Source organism: Drosophila santomea, unplaced genomic scaffold (assembly GCF_016746245.2).
Source record: "Drosophila santomea strain STO CAGO 1482 unplaced genomic scaffold, Prin_Dsan_1.1 Segkk81_quiver_pilon_ctg2_scaf, whole genome shotgun sequence".
In the NCBI taxonomy this organism is placed as follows: Eukaryota; Metazoa; Arthropoda; class Insecta; order Diptera; family Drosophilidae; genus Drosophila; species Drosophila santomea.
The window spans coordinates 2,310-24,171 of NW_025319016.1; the positions used below are offsets into that span (position 1 = coordinate 2,310).

Consider the following 21,862-nt stretch of genomic DNA (forward strand, 5'->3'; position numbering starts at 1 on the left):
GTTTTTGACAAACACTTCTTCTCCTACCTCAAAAACACGGTTCTGCCTAGCTGGGTTGCATCTTTCGATGTTGTTTTGCTGGGCCTTTACCAGCCTGTCTTTTATGCCTAGGCAGCGATCATCAGAACCCGTGTGGAGAATCTCGACTGGTCTCTCCTGAGTGACAGAATGTAGGGTCTTATTATACTCTATTGTTGCCCTCAATATTAATTCTGTCGTATCGCTGATTTTTTTGTCTAACTTAAGACACCTGGCTATTTCTGTCAAGGTACTGTGGAATCGTTCCACTTGACCGTTTGACAGGCTATGCAGCGGGGCCGCATTTACAATGTCTATGTGGTAGTTGTTTTTAAGTAAGGAGGTGATAGTCTCCGAATTGAAGGCGGCTTCATTGTCGCAATATATCATTTTGATTTTGGGAAACAAATTTACGAGTTGAAGCAGGGGCCCCGTGACGTCCACTATTGTTCTGGACAGCACTGGTTGCACTATTGCAAATTTCGAGAACTTGTCAACACATGTTAAGAATTGCTTCTTATCAGTTGAGAAGATATCGATGTGCAACATTTCGCCGGTATAGCCTGGTATGGGTGTTTCCCCGAGCTCTTGTTTTTTAGGATGCCTGTCGTATTTGGCTTTGGTGCATATTTTGCAATTTGCAACCACTTCCTTTGCTAGGCTGCTCATTTTGGGGAAATAGTAATCGCGGAGGACTTGCTTGGTATTCTCCTGAGCCGCCCTGTGTGCACGATTATGTTCTGTCGTGACAATTTCCAACTGCTCATTTCTATTCGTAACGTCTATAACCATATTCTTACAGTATCGGAACTGCGTAGCTGGGAAATGAGAAATTAAATCATGTTGAAAACTTGCCAGGGTGGGTAGATCGCAGTGTATCGCATTCACGACTTCGGGGTTTACGACCTCCTTCAGCATTTCCAAAATGGTGCTTTTGTCGGCGAAATTGATAAGGTGGCGAGTTTTACTGCGAAACAACACCAAGCTTCGTTTTAGTCGGAAACGTGCTTCTTCTATGACAATCTGATTTCTGAAGCAGTTCACCGGTTGGTCTGTCGTTTCGACCGTGTAGGTCAATGACAGTTCGCTGTGGATAGTCGCAGCGTCTGACTGAGGCACATGGTTATCTTTACCTGGTTTGTAGTGGATTTTTGCGTTATGATCATCGATATACGCTTTCCATCTTTTTATCTTCGGATTTGGATTCCGATCGGACACCGCGAATGTCAGCGGCTGATGGTCCGTATAAATATTTATATCGCGAGTGCCGTAGAGGTAGTGTTGTAACTTACCCAAGGCCCACACTATGGCCAACAATTCTCTTTCATTTGTTGCGTAGTGTGACTCGCTTTCTTTCAGGGTACTAGAGATCATAGTGATGGGTCTTTTATCTTGCGATAAAACCGCACCAATACCGTTCGCAGAGGCATCCGTCGTCAGATCGAATGGCTTCTTGAAATCGGGGTATCTGAGCATTACATCTTCAGAAGCCAAGATGTTCCTCAGCCTCTCAAATGCATCTCTCTGCAAATCACTAAACTCAATAGGTGTTTTCTTGGACATGTGTTTGCTGATAGAGCCGTTTACTCCTTTCAGCAAGTCTGTCAAGGGCCTCGCGATCGCCGCAAAGTCCTTCACGAAGCAACGGTAATAACTGGCCAGACCCAAAAATGACCTTAGCTCATACAAATTTGTAGGCTCTGGATATTCCTTTATGGCCTTTACTTTTTCTGGGTCGGTTTTTGCACCTCCATTGGTAACAATAAATCCCAGATATTCAACACTCTGCTTAAAGAAGTGTGTTTTTTCGCTGGATACCTTCATATTAGCATTGCACAGGCTTTTTAAAACCCAATCTATATGCTTGACGTGGTCATTTTCGTTTTCAGAAAAAATAATAACGTCATCTACGTAAACATAGCATGACTTGCCAATTTGGTCTCGTAAGACGTCGTCGATCGCTCTTTGGAAGATGCTTCCCGCATTCTTCAATCCGAACGGTAACCGACAAAACTCATACTTTCCGCCGTTTACCGAAAAAGAGGTCTTTTCGCGGTCCTGTTCGGCCAAGTATATTTGGTGGTAGCCAGACTTTAGATCTAACGTCGTAAAGTACTTAGCTTTTCCTAGGTTCGCCAGTATCATGGAGATGTTTGGCATTGGGTATTTATCAGCGATGGTTTTTTCATTAAGTTTCCTAAAGTCTATAACTAAACGCTTATTTTTGTTCCCCAATTCATCCTGGCCTTTTTTGTCTACAACCCATGTTGGATTGTTGTAAGGCGATTTAGAGGTTCTAATGATGCCTTTCTGAAGTAAGTCTGCGATTTCTCGCTTAACAAACTCAGATACACCCATTGGATGCGGGTATAGCTTGGAGTATACCGGCTTATCATCGCTTGTGCGAATTCTGGCGACAACAGAGGTGTTAAACGGCAGTGCCTCGTTAGAGGCTGAAAATGCCTTAGATCTGTTTTCGATCATACCTCGAAATTGCGCTTTTACAGGCTCTGGCACGGCGATGTCATTTACGTTAGTAAAATTAACATTATCGCAATTATGATGCTGAAGCTTCTCAGAAACAGAACCATAATTTATCGTACCTTTCTCTGCGTCGAGTTTTGCTCCTACTTGAGCTAGGAGATCAAATCCAATTATACCATCGAATGGTGTCAGTGCGTCCAAAAGAAAAAACGCAGATGTTTTTCCAAAAATATTCATTAAACATTTTTGGTGAACCCTGTTAGAACCATGAATGGAACTAACCGTGAAAGGGGAATCGACGGGCACTACATGTTTAAGCTCCTTTACGGGCTTGATGTAGTTTTTCGCCGCCCCTGTGTCAATTAGTATTTTTAGTAGTCTCCCTTGGAGCTGTCGTTCAATGAACGGCAGTCGGGAGCGCTCCCTAAAAAATTGATCTGATCATTTTCATCGGATTCGTCATCTAACTCGGTAACGGCCGCTGCGGCCGCACCATCATACTCGCCGCCATTATTCTCTTCAGCCTGTTGCATAGTGTTCTGCAATTTCTGACGCCTCTGCCCGGTCATGCGAGCGGAGCCGAATCTTTTCTGGCCTTGAGTACTCTCGGCCTTGGCGTTTGTAGGCTGACCGTTTCCAAAGGAGGTCGGTTGCCTTTGTTGGGTTACAGTGGAGCCTAACTCCATAGGCTCAGGTGCTTGATTCTGATAGCTGTTATTATTCTGGGCAAAATTATTTTGTTTACCCTGCTTCTTGTAAAAATTAGGGTTTTTCCCTAGGCCGTCCTCGGCCCTGCTATATTTTCCATGCGGCTCCTTTGAGCGGTTTCGATCCTTTCGGTGCTCATAGGCGGTTGCCTTGTCCTCTAAAACCTTTGCATATGTATTGGCAAAGTTTGTGCGTTCTATGGTAGCCTCGGACTCCCTAGCAAAAGCTAATGCTGAGGGCAAATCCTTGGGCTGCGCCGGCAAGACTATGGCCCTCAAGGGTTTCCTAAGACCGGCAATAAATGCGTGGAGAGCATCCTCTCTAACTTCATTATTAAACAGAATCGCACTGTCCGGTTCGTGAGTCATAACGATCTTGTTTGTTATTAACGTCAATCGTTTCTCTACATCGTCGTAATATTCCATTAGGCTAAGCTCTCCTTGCCTAACTGTTTCGAGTCCCTGCCTAAGCACGCGCAGCGACGTTTTGTCCGCGTAGGTACAATCCAGTCGAGCAATAATGGCATCGAAATTTAGGACTGTGTTATGGGCAACTAGTAGCCCTCTCGCTGGCCCCCTAACTTTGTTCCTGATAATCGAGACAGCTTGGTAATGTGCCTCGCTACCGTCATACCGTTTGAAGATTTCGTATGCGTCTACGGCTGACTGCCGCCATGACACATAGTCGTCCTGTTCCCCCGAAAAGTCTGGCAAGGTCTTCACAATGTCAAGCTTGACCTCGCACCGTACGTCAGGGTTTGGGATTATTTTTTTGTATGCCTCTACCTGTGGTGCTTCTACACGCAAGTTTTGCATCTGCTGTTTAACCTCATCTAATTGTGCCTGGAAGGCCTGCGTTAGTCTGTGTTCTTGTTCAGCCAAAGCCTGGCTAACAGCTCCAGCTATAATAGCTTGTAGCTGTGCGGCGTCCATGGCTGCAGTGCTACTTGTAGTATTCGGACAAAAACCTACTGGCTCTGAACTAAACTCGTCGTCACTAACGTCTTCGACTTTTATGTTTCTATATGCCGTCCAACTCATTTACCATTGGTTGACACCACGCAAATTAATTCTTTCCGAGCACGGTCGATCGGCTATGCGAGGCGTGATATTTGCACGCGCGAGAAATATAAGGCGACACAAAGGGAAAAAGGTGTTTCCCCTAAAAACGACAAGGAAAAGGTCTGCACAGAATTTACTCTTGTAAAAAGTAGGCTGTGTAAAATCAATGGGTCGAGGTAAAGTAAAGTAGAATTTACGTTTGGGGTATGCTACAGAATTTTCTGTTGGTAAAAGTATGATGTGGAAAATAATGCTCCCTAAAAGCATGCAAAAAAGGGCTGTTAGCTTTTTATTTATTTAATATTCCACACAAAATTCCTTAGGTTGCCGAGTGACTTCACTAATCAAACTTACATGGTCTGTACTCTTAACTACGTTGTTATGTTAAGATATTATTAGGTGCGGGTACTAAATGTACGTTGGGCGCCAATTAATATGGTCCTCCGTCGTGGTTGGTCCTATGGCCTCCTGACGTGCGGATATTCCTTCCCGTGGGATCCGGTACGATGCTGCCACCAGGGATTTATATCTTCTTACGAAGTTTAGGTTGGAGGGCGTGACTTTGCCCTCTTTGTCGATCGCTGGCCTTTTGGCTCAGCGAGAGTATTCAAATAATAAAATGATATTTTACGGCTGCGTGCCGGAGTGAATAGCTGCTCTTTATTAAAGCTCTGGCTTAAGACTAAATACAAAAGAATATGAAAGTGTGGATCTACTCTGGCTCCAATGCATCACGCCATAAACCCATGGTCGGCAAGCCGACTCAGCATTTATGCAACATAGCTCGGTACCCCGGATAAGGGGTGTCCGGTTGCTGTTGCTGACCGTTCGTAGCGCGGAGCGCTGAACTCGGTTGGGGCGCGTCAGCATTGTTTATATGAAGTACTAGTGTTTGTGTATTGGTGACAAAAGTGTTGGTACTCTTAGTTGTTAACTTGTATACCATTTATTAGCTAAATTTATTTTGCACTTAAAATTCATCTTTTATTCATATTTATTTGGCTCTTATTTGCATCGGAAATTGCTTGCTGTGTGAATTTAAAGTTTTTAAACTGGACCGTTCTAACCACGAGCTTTAGATGTATGACGATCCTATTGTATGGACTGTCGAAAATGATCAACAATGGCCCAGAGTATGCCAGTCAAATATTTAATATGCTAAATTTTTTTTAAACCATAATAGTTTAAGGCTATAATAAGTTTTCTTTAGTCCGTGTCCGAATAGTCAGCTTTGCGATAGTCACTGCAACCTAAATGTACCACTATTAAATTAAAAAACGAGAGAGCGCTACAGTCGAGTTCCCCGACTATCTGATACCCGTTACTCAGCTATTGGAAGTGCGCGTGAGAGTCTTCAACACTGACAGTTTTTGGCGGTTTGTGGGCGTTAGAGTGGGCGTGGTATAAATCGATAAACATGCGCTGCGTCTATGTCTCTGGAGTCTGTATGCTTAGTCTCAACATTCTAGCTTTTGTAGTTCCTGAGATCTCAGCGTTCATACGGACAGACGGGCATGGCCATACCGACTCGATATTGATCTTGATCAAGAATCTATATACTTTATATGGTCGGAAACGCTTCTTTCTGCCTTTTACATACTTTTCAACGAATCTAGTATACCCTTTTACAGTACGAGTAACGGATAGAAAATGAGCTTACAAACAACCAAAAAAATTCCTAGCGTAAGTTATTTATATATACTACTCCTCTTATGACGACGCTTGAACCTTTCCTCTTTGTACCTTGGGGTAAAATTATTTCCGTGACGTTTATTAAGTTCCACTAAGACTATTTCCCCAACCTTAAGAGTTATTTTCCGTCTTGATTCATTCATTCTCTTTAGTGGTACCTCTTGTGCTTTAAGATTGACCCTGTCATCCAAACCTCCTCTTAGTTTTAGGCTACGTGCGAATTCGATTATAGTGCTATAAAACTTTTCCACCTGCCCTTATGAAGTACTATCTAGTGGTGGTGCATATTCAACTTGGACTCTGAAACGATTGAATAAAAGTGATCTAACCGATTGGGAGTTAATGGAAGGATCATTGTCAAAATATAAGGATTTCCCATGCGGATAGAAATTTTTAAATTAAATTATTATAGAGCCTGCAATAATTCAATTAAAGTTCTATTGTTTGAGAGCAAATGGGTTGCATAATCGCAAAATTTAGAAAACGTATCGACACTGGTTAGGAAATACTTCCTGTCTGTAAAAAAATATCAATACAAGTATACAGAGTTTAGCCAATTTGTGATGGAATAGTCGGAAGTATAATCTTTGAAGAAAATGTTTATTTTTAACTTGTACAAACAAACAGTGACGCTTCAGTTTAATGGACCTGTAGGCATTCCCTTAAATGGATGTTTTTTGAAACAAGTATTTCAGAATATTTATATTACAAACCTTAACTCAGGGGAGTTTCTGGATTTTGTACAGAATCAATTATCCGGAAAACTTATATTGAGTGAATGTATTCTAACAAAGAATATAACAAAATTTCAGTTTAATGAATTTTTTCTTTTTTTTATAAATGTCTGTATAAATCAACATATCTGTAGGGTCATGCAGCCGCCAAAACTGTGCAATAGACTAATCTTATACTCGTGCATTCGTTATAGCTTTTGATCGGCCCTAGCTGCCAGTAAATTTAACAAAATAAGCTATATCGGAAAAAGACAAAACTTTCTACGGCTAGCTCAATAGCTAAACATTTGGTGACCCCGACGTGATTGTGTTAATTTGCATGCATTAAATCATGCACATATCCCGTTTACATAAATATATTAAAAAACAATCGGTTGGACAAGCGATTCAAGCGGTTTAAGCGATCTAGCATTATATACATACATACATTGCTACATATAATATATCAAGTGCAGCCCGCCGATTTTTTGCTATGCCCGCTGAAAATGACAAAAACAGGGTTTTAGTGTGCGCTCTGTGACCGTTCAGCGACGACTGACTCTTCCTTTATTCAGCACGTGTGTGTATACTGTTTACATTCGCGACTCTTATAATTAGTTCTTACATTCTATTCTTACATTCTAATATTGCAATGGGGCCTAACTACTATACTTATATTCAATTACTACAACTTCTACTACTACAGCTCGGCCATCCTGATAATTAGGATCCTTGCCGCCCTACTTCTTGTAATCATTACATTTTCGTTACTTATTTCAGTATATGTTACAATTGGTTTGGTTTTCTTTTTTACATTTACTTTAGACTTTTGTTTTTCTTTATCATTTTTCTTATCTGTATTTTAATTATTTGATACCGAATTCTTTTCTCGAAGCCATGGTTTAATATAATGAGCCGCCCATATTCCATCGTTTTTGTGTCAACTGAAAACCTTCTACATCTTTGATACAATACCTATCACTATCTAGAACTTTGGCGATTTCATAGGGGCCTTTATATTTGGTTATTAATTTCCTAGGCGCTCCAACTGTTGAATCCAAATTCTATTTGCTTCTAGTCGTTTAGCGTCAACATATTTCTTGTTATAGTTCTGTACTTTTTCCTGCGAAACTTCTGCATTTTGTCTAATTTTCTCTAAATTAATTTCTTTTATTTTTAGCCTTGACTCCAATACATTTTCTTTTAAACAATCTAGCATTCTTCCTTTTTGATTCACTCCAAACGGCATTATACTTGGGTGCTCATTTATGCTTTGCATATTATTCATTGCATACTCTACTTCTTCCAAAACTTTGTGCCACAAACTTTGTGCATCCATCAACAATTACTAATACATGGTTTTTCGTAGAATGCCTTTGATTTACCGGACCATAGTGATCTATATGTATGACTTCGAATGGGGATTTTCCATTGGTACAATATTAATAGTTCCTCCTTGCTTACCATTTCTTCCTTGAAAAGCTATACATTTTAGACAGTTCTTAACATGTTCATCTGCTTTACTTCTAACATTTGGAAACCAATAACTTTTACCGACCATTTCCGTAACTTTGTCTTTCCCTACATGGCCTAACTCATTATGGTATTCATACCATAAGTGTTCTTCCATAGCTTCCGGGACATACAACAATAACTTATCTTTTACTTTTTTTTAAATCACACCATTTCATATAATTCGCTTTCTTCTTTACTTAGCAATTCTTTAATCTTTCTCAACTTCTTGTCTCTTTTTTGGCATATAACTTAATTGACCCCGAACGTATTTTCCTCGATTACCAAAATCGTATTACATCTACTAAGAGCATCAACGTGTTTCATTCTAGTTCCTGTTCTATGTTCTAGTTTATACAAATAATTCTTTAATTCCAAGGCCCATCTTACTATTCTTCTTTTCCTTTGAAAAAGGATTGATCCGCAACCTATCAAACATGCATCGCAGTGCAATTCTGTTTCATCCTCAGGACTGTACAATGCCAAAATAGGCGTTTTTAAAAGCTTGCTTTTTAATTCATCAAATGCTTCTAATTGCACTGGGCCAAACTCGAACTTTTTGGCTTTCTTTGTCAAATCATGGAGTGGCTTTGCTATTGTTGAAAAATTCTGTATAAATCTTCTGAAATACGAGCACATCCCAAAAAACTTTGAACATCATGAACTTTTTGTGGCACGGGAAAATTTTCAATTGCTTTCGCACCGTCGTCATCTACTTTAATACTTTGTTTGGTAGGGTATCTAATAAATCATCAATTAATGGCATCGGGTATCTTTCGCAGTGATCCTATTTAGTTTCCTATAATCTATGCACATCCGAATGCCACCCAATTTCTTTTTTACTAGTACAATTGGCGAACAATACTCAGACTCACTTTGTCGTATAATACCATCTTTTAAATAATCATCAAGGATTCCTTGTAATTTTTCTTTCTTCACATATGCCAGGCGCCTTGGCGAAAAACTAAACGGATTGTCTTCTTCTAGCCTTAGCTTCATTTCACATTTTATATTCGGTTCACTTGGTCTTTTTGGTTTAATATAATATTCTTCAATAACATTTATAAATTCGCATTCGTTTAAAATTTAATTGTGAACCTATCTCATATACCTTTTCATTATCATTGTAATCAATTAATAATAGTTGTTTTTCCAAATTATTTTGTTCGTCTGCGTTTGTCTCATAATGACTTTTAAATTCTTTATTTTTAATTTGATTTTCTTCAACTATCGAATCTTTTTTTTATTTCACATATTTTTTCAATTACAATTTTGGCCTTTACTCTTGCTAAAAATTCCCTTCCCAATAACATAGCATATCCCATAGATTCATCATCCACGACATATAGTAACATAGGAGTATCTTTATCTGAGAATTTAACTGAACATTTTACGCTTCCATGTATTTGTAATTTACTTAAATTTAATCCAACGTAACTTAAAGAGGTAGTCTTCTCCATTTTTATTTGACTTGGTATAAAACGTTTTTTAATAATACTTATCGGGCTGCCAGAATCTATGAGACATTCTATGAAAATGGGGTTCAGCATATTATTCTTTGTACCAAATGTAAATTCAATATAACTTACATAATCGTTGTCCCCGCCCTTCGACTTCTTGTATTGGTTGCACTCCTTAGCCACATGTCCTTGCAAGCCACATGCGTAACAAGCCCCATCTTGTCTCTTAGGCTTGCGGCACTCTTTGGCCAGGTGGCCCCGACTGTGGCAATTGTAGCACTCTGCATTACCTCGTGGCTTCTGATTATCACCTTCTTTACGGTCTTCTGGTCACGTGGGCTTAGGAACGTAGCCCAACTCAACGTTTCGGAATGCCTCCAAAAGCTCCAATCTGGTCTTGATCGAACGCGACTTAGCCAGATTGCGTAGATTGATATCGTGTATGCCACATATATTCCAAAAATTCATCTTCTGCCAGTGCTAAATTAACCGCCACCTGCCACTTTCGTTGTAGTACTTGGAGAACTCCTCACCTTTGATCCAGACACAGTTCTGTAACTTCTGCCGCATACTCCACTTTGACTCTTTGGACATTACGAACATTTTCTCCAGGTGGCTTAACATTTTATCCGCTGTGTCCATGGTAGCGCTTGTGCTTGAATACAGCCATATTTCAGCATCGCCTATAGCTTTGTAGTGATTCAGCGTCATATCGTCGCCGACCTTGATATTTTTCTGGACATTCAAAAGTTGAGATAGTCAAACATTGAAATTGTTTCTGCCATCATATACCTTAACGATCTCCCTTAAAATTTCGAAAGAAATGCTTGAGTCTGTGTCGGTACTTCGTTGTTGTTGGTTTTTTAACTGGTCGATCTCATTTTGTAGCTTCAATATTTTCAACTCATTTTCCACTCTTTGAATATCGCTTCCTTGCATAGTTACATTGTTGCGCATCATTTGGTTTCCAAAACATTGTTCCGGCTCCTTGTTGCAAGCCATTTGCATCTCAGGATCATTGTTATGAGCCATCGGGATCGCGAAACATTTGTCGATTTGCCGATTTTTATTTTTCTTTTAAAATGGTCACTTGGGTAGGTCCGACCCCTTCTGAGCTTTAGTGTGCGCTCTGTGACAGTTCAGCGACGACTGACTCTTCCTTTATTCAGCACGTATGTGTATACTGTTTACATTCACGACTCTAATAATTAGTTCTTACATTCTATTCTTACATTCTAATATTGCAATGGGGCTTACTACTATACTTATATACAATTACTACTACTACTACTACTACTACTACAGGGTGACCTTTTTAAAGCGCAACGCCAATGCGTTGTTCAGCAGGTTGCAGAGGCTACAAACGTCACTCATACGGTGAGGCTGGAGCAGATTGATGAGCTGCAAAGTGCCTTCAATGTTCTGCATACAGAACTGGAGGAATTAGATTTCGACGAAATTGGTAGTGCAATGAGCGAGAGTTTTGATGAATTCATCGTAGAATTCAAGGCTAGTGTGCGCGCGGAAATAGACAAACGCAATGTGCATTTCGCGCCGCACTCGACGCTTGCGGAAGGTATTGTGGTCAACAGACGCAGCCGCGGCCGAGGTCGATGCCGTTGCCGCCTGTGCAGCTGCCAACGTTTGTCGGAAATTTCAACTTCTGCGGTCATGTTTGAGGGATTCTTCGTTGGAAACTATCCGATCATTGAAGATCTCAAACGGCAACTACGAAGCGGCTTAAGAGTTGCTTTAAAAAAGGTTTGATAATCGGCGTCTCGTTTTTCAGGCACACATCACCGAGATTCTAAAAGTAGTACGGAATGATTCAGTGTCATCGCTTCGGGAATTGTCGGACAAGTTTAACGCTCACATCCGTGCGTTGAAGGGTTTGGGGACCACTGAGCAAATCGCTGGCTGCATCATAGTGCAAGTGCTGATACAAGGGCTGGATGCGGCGAGCCTAGCTAAGTGGGAGGAGCGCTTGGAGGATCCGGTCTTTGTCAACCTTATTCCGTCGTGGGAATCGATGGCTGCATTCCTGGAGCAGCGATGTAGGATTTTAGAGGCCGTGGACTGCGCCATGGCAACCTATACGCCAGGCGTTCAGGTGGGCAGAAATCGTTCGACGCTAGTTGCTAAAAACAGGTTATCAGCTACGGAAATGCACCTCGAGCCGCTGCCGCACCTGTGGAATCAGGCATCATACTCTGCTCCATCTAGATGGTCCGCCTTCCTCGCAGCCACATGTTCCGGTGTCTTCAAGCTCCCACACTGAGCCTTCCGCCCCGCTTTCGACTTCTTCTGCTCTGATTGCCCAGGATCTCGGTAGGGACCTTGTGCTGCTAGCCACTGCAACCGTTCTAGTGCAGAATCGGTCGAATGTTCGTTTCCTGCAGGGCCTTGTTAGATTCTGGCTCTCAATTGCACTTGGTCACCTCTCGGTTTGCAAATCAATTTCAACTTAAGAGGTCGAGGTCGTCTGGCTCCGTCACTGGAATCGGGGATTCCAATTTCGCGACTGAAATTCTCGGTAGAAATTGCGATGCGGTGTGTCACTTCGAATTTGTCATCGAGCATAACAGCAGTTATCGCTTCCAATATCACGGATCACCAGCCAAGCTTTAATGTGGACATTGAGGACTGGAAGATTTCAGAAAACGTGCATGGGCTGGGTTGTGTCTGGCACCCGTGCGGTAGCGCCTTAATAGCGTCACGTGTTCCTTCTCTAGCCAGCGGAGAAAAATTTCCCGGCCCAATAGATCAAGCCACAAAGGAGGAGCTAGATTGCGAGTCATCACTCTGGGCGCAGGACCAGCCTATCTTATGGAACCTGAAAAAGATTGGCCACCAGCAGTTTGTCCTGAGAAACCGGTCCTTGAACTTCGTCGATGTGTGTTCATCGTAAAGTCGCCGTACGTGGATGTAATTGCTAGCTCCAAATTTACAAATTCTTACCCCTCACTGCAACGACTGTTTGCATACGATTACAAATTTTGTAATGGAATTCGTCATCCTGGGCTCACCGTCGCACACATTCAAGAGGGTACTCAGATGATGCTGCGTTTGATGCAGCGCGCGCAGTTATGGGAGGACATGCAGTCCCTAAAAACGCTGGGAAGAGTTTCCTTGTCTAGTCCCATATCCTCGCATTCGCCGTTCCTGGACCAATTTGGACTTCTTAGAGTAGGCGGTCGCCTCCGGAATTCGTCATTGGACTTTGATGGCCGCCATCCGAAAATCCTTCCAAGGTCCCACCCTTGGCTGTCTGTCCCGCCAATTGTTACTTCTTCATTTTTCGGCAAAGACTTAACTTGTGCATTCGTTAAGCTCTTGGTCGGCCCTAAATGCCAGTATAATTAAAAAAATAAACTGTATCTGAAAAAAGAACAAAACTTTCTTCAGCTACTTATTTCTCGCAACAGCTAAGTGTTGAAAAAGCCTAATAGCTAAACAGTATCAATAGACGTTTTGGTTTATTTTTCTCCTGGTTAAGGAAAGGCAAGAATCTGCAAGACATGGATAAAATATAACAGTATTAGAAATAATGAATAGCTAACAACCATTATAAAACTTAAAATACAAATTTGCTACTTACATAATTATGAAATTAATTATTTGTAAATGTTATTGATAATTATTTGAATTGATAACTATACCTAATTGCAAAATACAAACCCGAATCTGAAAGCCGTCACTATTTGACGCCCTTGAAGCTCATAAATTAAAACTGCAAGTGATCAAAAACAATAAAACAAAAACAAGAGAGAACGCTATAGTCGAGTTCCCCGACTATCTGATACCCGTTACTCAGCTAGTAGAAGTGCGAAGAAGGGTCTTCAACACTGACAGTTTTTGGCGGTTTGTGGGCGTTAGAGTGGGAGTGGCAAAAACTTTTTTTGGCAAATCGATAGATATTTAAAAGACTAATAAAAAAATGAAAAAAAATCAAAACATTTTTCAAAAATGTGGGCCTGGCATCCTTGGGTGGTTTGTGGGCGTTAGAGTGGGCGTGGCAAAAAGTTTTTTGGCAAATCGATAGAAATTTACAAGACCAATACAAAAATTAAAAAATATTAAATTATTTTTCAAAAGCAAGGCGTGGCAGTTTTGGGCGGTTTGTAGGCGTTGGAGTGGGCGTGGCAACATAAATCAGATCGACTCGGCTATTGATCCTGATCAAGAATATACATACTTTTATGGTCGGAAACGCTTCCTTCTACCTGTTACATAATTTTCAAGGAATCTAGTATACCCTTTTACTCTACGAGTAACGGGTATAATGATTCCAGCTTCCTTGGCTGCTTCATTTTGTTCCCTTCATTTGCTTTCCGTAAGTATCGTTTGCTCAGAATTTGTTTGCTGTTATTACTATGGCGGTAAAAAATATATATTATTAAGCTATTTAAGAAAACATAAATGTACACACTTGTAGATAAAATATTTTATGTCTACTGTAAATGTATATTTATTTGGTTTAGATTTTGTTTATGTTTATTCCTACATAAATATAAAATAAAAATGAAACAAAAATTTATAAAATCCTATATAATACCTTTATGAATTTCTTTAAGGTTTTAAAAGAGCACATTTTGTAATTTGAATACAATTAAAAAAGATGTAAGGATTACTGCAAAAACTGTTTCTAAACAAAGCATAATTCTGACATAAACATTAATGTGTTTGGTTTCGGCTGGTACGCGAAGAAACACGATTGCAAAACATGAGCAATCGTTATTTTGATTTTTTATCCTGACTCTACTAAAAATAGTTTAACAAAATGCATTATATTAGAACTCTAGAATAAGCCTTCTATTTCAATGTTTATTTGTGTTCTATGGGAAAAGAATCAAAAAAAGGAGAAGGAAAAATTTTTTTTTCACACCAAATTTCCGAATGGGACTATATTGTTAATTATATTATTGATTATATAAAAGCATACCCAGTTTTGACGGACGTCAGATTCTTACACTCCCGTGCAACGCATCTGTAAGCACTACTTAAAAGGAGTCTTAATTCATTCCGGAAAAGGCTTCTGTAAGCATTACCTAAAAGGCTTCTGGATGTTTTCCAAAACAAGTATTTTAAAATATTTATGATACAATAATTTCGGAAACTTACTCAGAATTATTTCTGGATTATTTCCCGGACTAATTATAAAGAAAAGTTATACTGAGCGATTCTGAATGTATTGTAACTACAGAAGAGGAAGTGTTTCTGTAGAATATAGCAAACAAATAATTAATTTATGTATTTATTTTTATTGTATACCTACAATAAGTCTATATAAATTTCCGTATTAATAGTCGTGCTGATTTATTCTAGTAGAGGAATGGCGAACATCTGCAATATATATGTAAATATTATTTAACTGTATTACGACTGTTAAACGGTGTTAATGTAGAAAAACTAGATACGTTGAAAAGAAAAGTACAAAGTAAAAAGTACGTATGTAAGTACAAATAATAACTCATAGTTAAATTGAAATATAATATTTGCAAATATTAATAAAAAATGTGCTACTCACTTGGAAAACGCAAGCCACAGTCTTAAAACCATCGTTAAATTTCTAAGGCCTTAAAAACACTTATTCAATATTAAAAATACAAGTAAACAGAAACGCAATAAAATAACAAAAATGCTTAGTCTTTGTCTGCTTTTTTTGCTTATTCGTAATAGTTTTTCGTAAGTACCGTTTGTTTAAAATTGGTTTGCCCTTCTTTCTATGGCAGTAAAAAATATAGCACCAGACAATGTAAAAAAACATAAATGTACTCACTAGAGTATTTATTGGTTAATAGAAAATCAGTTTTGCACGTTTCTTAAAAAGCTTTCTGTAGTTATCATGTTCCAAGTCAAAGGCAAAAATATATGTAAATGGGAAAAATTCCGAAAAATTGTGGGTCAACCCTATAATCTAAAAATAAAGTTATCGATCACAGCTGTTATCGAAGCTTCATATATCTATTGTAATGCTTTAAAAATTTAAAATCTGTAGTAAATAAGCAAAACAAAAATGGATTATTCTTTAGAGGACGGTAAATGGAGTGATCCTTTCGATGAACTTTTGGACTCTAGAACGTAAGAGTAAACCCATTTAATGCATTAAAATTAAAATAATAGGTTGGCTTCTAGGAAACTACGTAAAATGAATATTGTAACACAATCTGTTAGAGTACCCCATAACATTGACTCCAGTGTTGAAAATAGCAGCTTCATAGAAGTAAAGGAACCCATTCACGAAGACGAATCTTTGACTTGTGAAGATTGCTTTATAAAAGTGCATTGTCCCAGTGATTCTATATCAACTCCTTGCGACAAACGATTAGGCGCAGTATTATTTAATTGCGGCCTCTCTCCAATTACTCGCTTGAAACTTGAAGGTTTTAAAGGCAGCGGTGGCACTGATACTAAAGACGCAAATATAAATGTAAATGTTGAAAATCCATTTCTAAACATAAATGCCAGCCCAAATAAATGTTCTAATTTCGGGAAAAGACAGTTAAGTAAATCATATAAGATGGTTACTGTTGTGCACCCTTCTTCGATTGTATTACAACCGGGAAAGTGGCGAAAATCGCTGAACAATTTTATCCGAACTAAAATAACTGAAATAAATTTCAACAAAGAAGTAGAACGAAGCTCAATATGTCAGGATCGAAAGTCATTAGTTTTAAAAGGCGAACACAAATTTAAAAATAAATGTGAAGAAGAAGTTCTGAAATATTGCGATCAGTCTATACCTCTTCCGTTTAATGATGCATATGAACAAAATAAATGGTTGAATTCTATTAAAATAGGTGAAGGGGCTTATGGAGAAGTATTTCTTTGTTCAAGAAATCAAAACAGATTGGAAAAACACATCTCCAATATAGTTTTAAAGATTATACCTTTAGAGGGTCCTACTGAAATTAATGGAGAAAAGCAAAAAACATTCAGACAAATTTTACCAGAAATAATTATTACTACAAAAATGAGCAGCCTTCAAGCAAACAAAATTAATTCTACGGATGGATTTGTAAGCATACACAAGGTAATTTTTGAAGTGTTTTAAGCTTACTTTCATAAAAATATGTTTAACTAGAAATATCACATTGTTTAAAAAAAAAACTATATTTATTTATACAGTGCAAGGGCTTTGGGTTGCATATAAATTCATATATCTTATGAGTATTTGATTTCTAACATTCACTGAGTCTAAAATTATTCTATAATTACCGATTTATTTCAGTATTCATATATTGAATATAGATTTTATATAGAATACCTATATCTCTTTAAATTATTATAATTTTAGCATTTTTGAGCAACTATAGGGAATTTGTGATCGCAGGTTATAAAAGGTTATGCATTCGTTTGCATTGTGTTTAATAGATTTACATATCTGAGTTATTGCAAAATTGGAATTGCTTCGATGGTGCTTGCCGGAATTTGTTCGGTTGGATCAATCTCATGAGATTTGTTCGCTCAATTTGCAAGAGAGAACGTTATGGTCGAGTTTCTTTAATATCAGATACCCGTTACTCACCTAGTGAGAGTGCGAAAGAGAAAGCTCTTTTTGGCATGTTCATAATAAGAAGAATAAGTTCAAGGGGCACTTGCAAAAAACATGGTTCGGTGCGTGATACTGGGTGCGTGTCTTAACTCCTGCCTTTTTAAAACGAAGGCTGTCCACAGACTTCTTCTTGGGTTTATAGTCAGTTAATATCCCATTTCCAGTTCCAAATGTTTTTCAAATGGCTAAGCCCTTACATACCGGACAACCAAGGTACTGTCCTACTGACCCCGTTAGAATTCCTGATCTCTTGGACCTTGCCGTAAGCAACGGTATTGACCCTACCAAAATATCCACATCTGCCTGCTACGACCTGTGTTCTGATCATAGCATTGTCAAGATCCTCTTAAAAAGTTTGTACATAAGGACCTCATCCGCAGGGAAACTTATAAGGCGCAACACAAAGATCAGCAATTACAAAAGCTGGCTGGAAGAACACGTAGATCCTTAGCCGGAAATCCACTAGAGGAAATCACTAGAGCTACAAATCATATAGTCCGCAGGGATAACTACTTTTGGTTAACAGATTTAGCTACTATGGTAAGAGAGAGGAGAAGACTGAGAAGGGCCTGACAGATCAGCAGACGCCAGAATGACAAGACTGCATACAATCGAGCATGCAAAGACCTCAACAGAGTGCTTATAAAAAATTAAACGCTTTTGCCGAACACTTAACACACAGCTTCCAGCCGTTAGACCTGTGTGACCCGGAAGATCTAGACGACAAGATACATTCTGAGAAGCTATACTTAAAGAAACTAATGCCAATATTAGAGGAGAAAAATTTTTCTCCGGACCACCAGTTTGGCTTTAAAAGAGGTCATGGGCCTGTTCAGCAGTGTCAGACACCTGTGAGCAGAATTATAGATGCTTTTGAAAACAAAATGTATTGTGGTGCAGTTCTTTTATATGTTATACAAGTCTGCGACAGAGTGTGTCATCAAGGATTATTTTATAAGCTTAAGCAATATCTTCCTAGACCGTACTACTTGGACTTAAATGGGGTACTGTTCAGCAGTCTCAGAGAGCTGTAAGCAGGATTTTAGATGCTTTTAAAAACAAAATGTATTGTGGTGCAGTTTTCCTAGATGTTAGACACGATTAAAAAAGATTACAAAGCAAGAAATGTAGCAGACAAAATTACCACTATTAAATTCCAAAAAAAAAACAGCTTACAAACAAGAAAAAATATTCCTTGCGTAAGTTATTTTAATAACCTACTCCTCTTTTGAGAAAGCTTGAACCTTTTCCTCTTTATACCTTGTGGTAAATTTATTTCCGAAACTGTTTCCCCGACCTAAAAAGTTATATTGCATCTTGATTCATATATTCATTTACCTGTTGTGCCTTAAGATGGACCCTGTCATCCAAACCTCCTCTTAGTTTCATTTGCTAATTCGAATTCGAATGAATCGGTTGAATAAAAATGATCTATTCGACTGGGAGTTAATGGTTCATTGTCACATTAAGGTTTTCACATGCGGATAGAAATTTATTAATTGAATTATTCGCTATTTTTCGAGAGCACAATCGCTCAGATCGAGTTCTGTCAATCAAAGATTTCCTGTCTTAGAATTTTTAGGGAAATATCGAAAATAAGTAACTGCGTTGAAGATCAAGCAGATGTGTATAACTGCACACTTTCGGGGTTATGAAGTCCAAGCCATACGATTTTTCAGCTTGATTCTTTAATGACTCGTTATTTTGCTCGTCCGGAATTCTGTGGGATCTTGTGGTGCTAGGGGTGGGAGATTAAATTTATTGGTGACTGGGCTCGGTTGAAATGATCAGCGAAATGACCACTACAAGACCAGTTTCCCGTTGTGTTACGTAGTAGTACAGTTTCTGTTGGCCTTAAGTTTCTCGATATACCGCTGACGTGCGTCCACTTCTTCTTTCTTAAGCGCTTTTTTGATTCTGGAATTCTAGCAAACCGATCAATGTCTTTCTCGCTTATCCAGGGACCAAAAAAAAATCAGTATGGGAACAAACATATATATTTCTAACTGTCCCAGTTGGTCCTATTGCTTGTAAGCCTATACGGCTCGTAGATTGATGTGATTCGATGTGTTTCTGCTGAAGCATAATATAAACAAGAGAGAACGCTATAGTCGAGTTCCCCGACTATCTGATGCCTGTTACTCAGCTGTTGGAAGTGCGCGGGAGAGTCTTCAACACTGACAGTTTTTGGCGGTTTGTGGGCGTTAGAGTGGCCGTGGCAAAAAGTTTTTTGGCAAATCGATAGAAATTTACAAGAGTGTGGGCGTTGTAGTTTTGGGCGGTTTGTGGGCGTTAGGGTGGGCGTGGCAACATGAACTTGCTCTGCGTCTATATCTCTGGAGTCTGCATGCTTAATATCAACTTTCTAGCTTCTCTAGTTCCTGAAATCTCAGAGGACGGACAGACGGACATGGCCAGATCGACTCGGCTATTGACTGATATAGAATATATATTCTTTATATGGTCGGAAACGCTTCCTTCTGCCTGTTACATACTTTTCAACGAATCTAGTATACCCTATACTACGAGTAACAGGTATAAAAAGCTATGTACATAAATCCTGGTATATTGAAATTATACTTGTCAGTAAGGTGAGTCTCTGCGAGTAGCTTGACATCAAGGTTTCTATGGGCTAAAAGCTGAGTAAAACTCTAGGCTGTGCCTCGAAACATAATAGCTTTTCCTCCAAATAGCTTTTATTGTCACTATTTTGCTTTATAAGAAGCAAGCATTTGTAAACAATGCATCCTCGCCACAGTTGCTAAATAATTTAATTGAACTTTCGTCCTTGTCTTTAGGACAGTTAGGACGGTACTTTGAGCTTCGCTGCAAACGTTAGAGATCGATTTTAGGGCGCAGTACGCTTTGGTGTGGCCATATTCTTAGTAGTTGGTGCACTGCACATGATTCGTGCGCTTATGCTTCGGTGCAGTAAAAACTGTGGTTTATAAATAAGTAATTTTTTTGTTTCGATGGTTCAAGTTCGACTATGAAGAGTGGCTGCGGCACTTTCTTTCTGATAAGAATGCTGATCTCCGTTTTGGCGTTGAAGTTGTTCTCCTTTAGTGCATCAATAATTTTGAATGGGGTATCAGATGATTCTGTCGGGGTGAATGCTTTTGTTTTGGTTACGTTTTCACTTAGCAGAAGTGCACACCGCTGTTTGTATGAAGCAGAGTTTTGATGTTGTTGTTGCTATAGGTTTAGTCGCAGCAGATATCGAATTTTCTGTACTGGAAGCTACCGCCAAGCTTACCGCTCGAAACCTCTCGTTCGAAAGCGGATCTAAAACGGTTTGATGTCTCTCCTCATTTTTCAATAGTTGCCTGATTGCCAAAAATTTTTTCTGCCAAAAAATTTTTCATCGTGTTTATCCCCCGTTAGAAATCAAGCTAACTTGTAACTTTTGTGACATACAGAACTCTGAATACTTGAAGATTGTGAAGCACCTGCCCTAATCGACGATAATGCGATTTGGTACTCCAAATAAGGATACTGAAAAATGTCGTTAGAATACCTGTACGGCGCTATCAGTTGTTGTTGCCGCAAATGTGGTTTATAATTGCATTAATTCTCGCTTATTCTACCAACGACGTAGAATAAGCAATTGTCGTCCCTTCAAATCGCATTCGCAAAAACCAACAACAATTTGATGAGATGGCATAAAACGCCAGCGGGCAAATATCGAACAAAATATTTCCCGCATCACAGGAATGAAATTGACTCAGTCGGAGTCTAAAATAACGCCAGCTGAACTTCAATTTCGTTTGAGCATATTGAAAGCGAAATTAGCGCTTTCGGTGAAATCGGAGATAGAATTTCTAGACGGGTGGATCTGGAGGACACCTAGGTGAATGTAAAGGTTACCATTCAACGACTTATTTGCGATGATCTAAACACCACGATCCTCGACAACACTCCCAGACCAGCCTCCCGGTCATCACCATCTCGACTCCCAAGATTGGCCGTCGGTTAATGGAGTACCGAGTATAAAAAATTTTTACTTCATTCTTGGATTTTATGAACCGTGAAAACATACTCGTAAGTAAGTTTAACCATCTCCGCAACTGTCCAACAGGATCCACCGTGGAGAACATAAGAGCCTATCCAGTTGGTTGAGAAAATTATCTACTAGCATCAGATAAATTGATGTCTTGGTACAATAAGTTAGTATTTACATATATTCGTGGAATCGGTCGGGTCAATTTTCAAGCTGCAGATAGCCGGCTCATCTAATGCCCACCAGTTACAGAGCTTAGTACGAAAATTTCGCTGGCGATGCTCATGTACGTTATATTAAAAAAGTGTAATCAAAAAACCAAAAGCAAGTGGAATGAGTCACTGGACTACGCTACCCTTCCATCCTGGAACGTGAAGGTGCTTGAACGTCATGGCCAATTTCCTTTGTCGAGTGGTCCTGCTCAAACACAAATATCAGAGCTTAACTTTAACATAGCACATAATTCCTCGTTCGCACTTACCAACAATACTTTTCTCACCGATGTTTGGCTGCGCATTCAAGTGCATGAATTCATTAGAACGCTTTAATTTGGTAAAATCGCATCGACTTTGTTTAAATAGCCTGTGCGGCGGCCATCACCTGGCAAGCTGCCCATTGAGGAATCGTTGCACATGCAACAGGCTTCATTCTACAGCTAC

General features: G+C 39.3%; 1 protein-coding gene across 6 annotated transcripts in view; it reads left to right on the plus strand.

Annotated features, from left to right (window-relative positions):
• The first annotated feature begins 15,587 nt into the window (after nucleotides 1–15,587).
• The window catches only part of LOC120457831 (serine/threonine-protein kinase haspin homolog), an 83,525-nt gene continuing 77,250 nt past the window's right edge, over nucleotides 15,588–21,862 (plus strand). For 5 of the 6 annotated variants that reach the window (XR_005617091.2, XR_005617092.2, XR_005617093.1 and 2 more), the window contains exons 1-2: nucleotides 15,588–15,729; nucleotides 15,784–16,681. Coding sequence is in view for 2 of the 6 variants with exons in the window: in XM_039645328.1 (XP_039501262.1) it covers nucleotides 15,665–15,729; nucleotides 15,784–16,681 (963 nt within the window). In the remaining 4 variants the exon portion in view is untranslated. The remainder of the gene's footprint in view (nucleotides 15,730–15,783; nucleotides 16,682–21,862) is intronic. The other variant, XM_039645330.1, reaches the window with a different exon arrangement.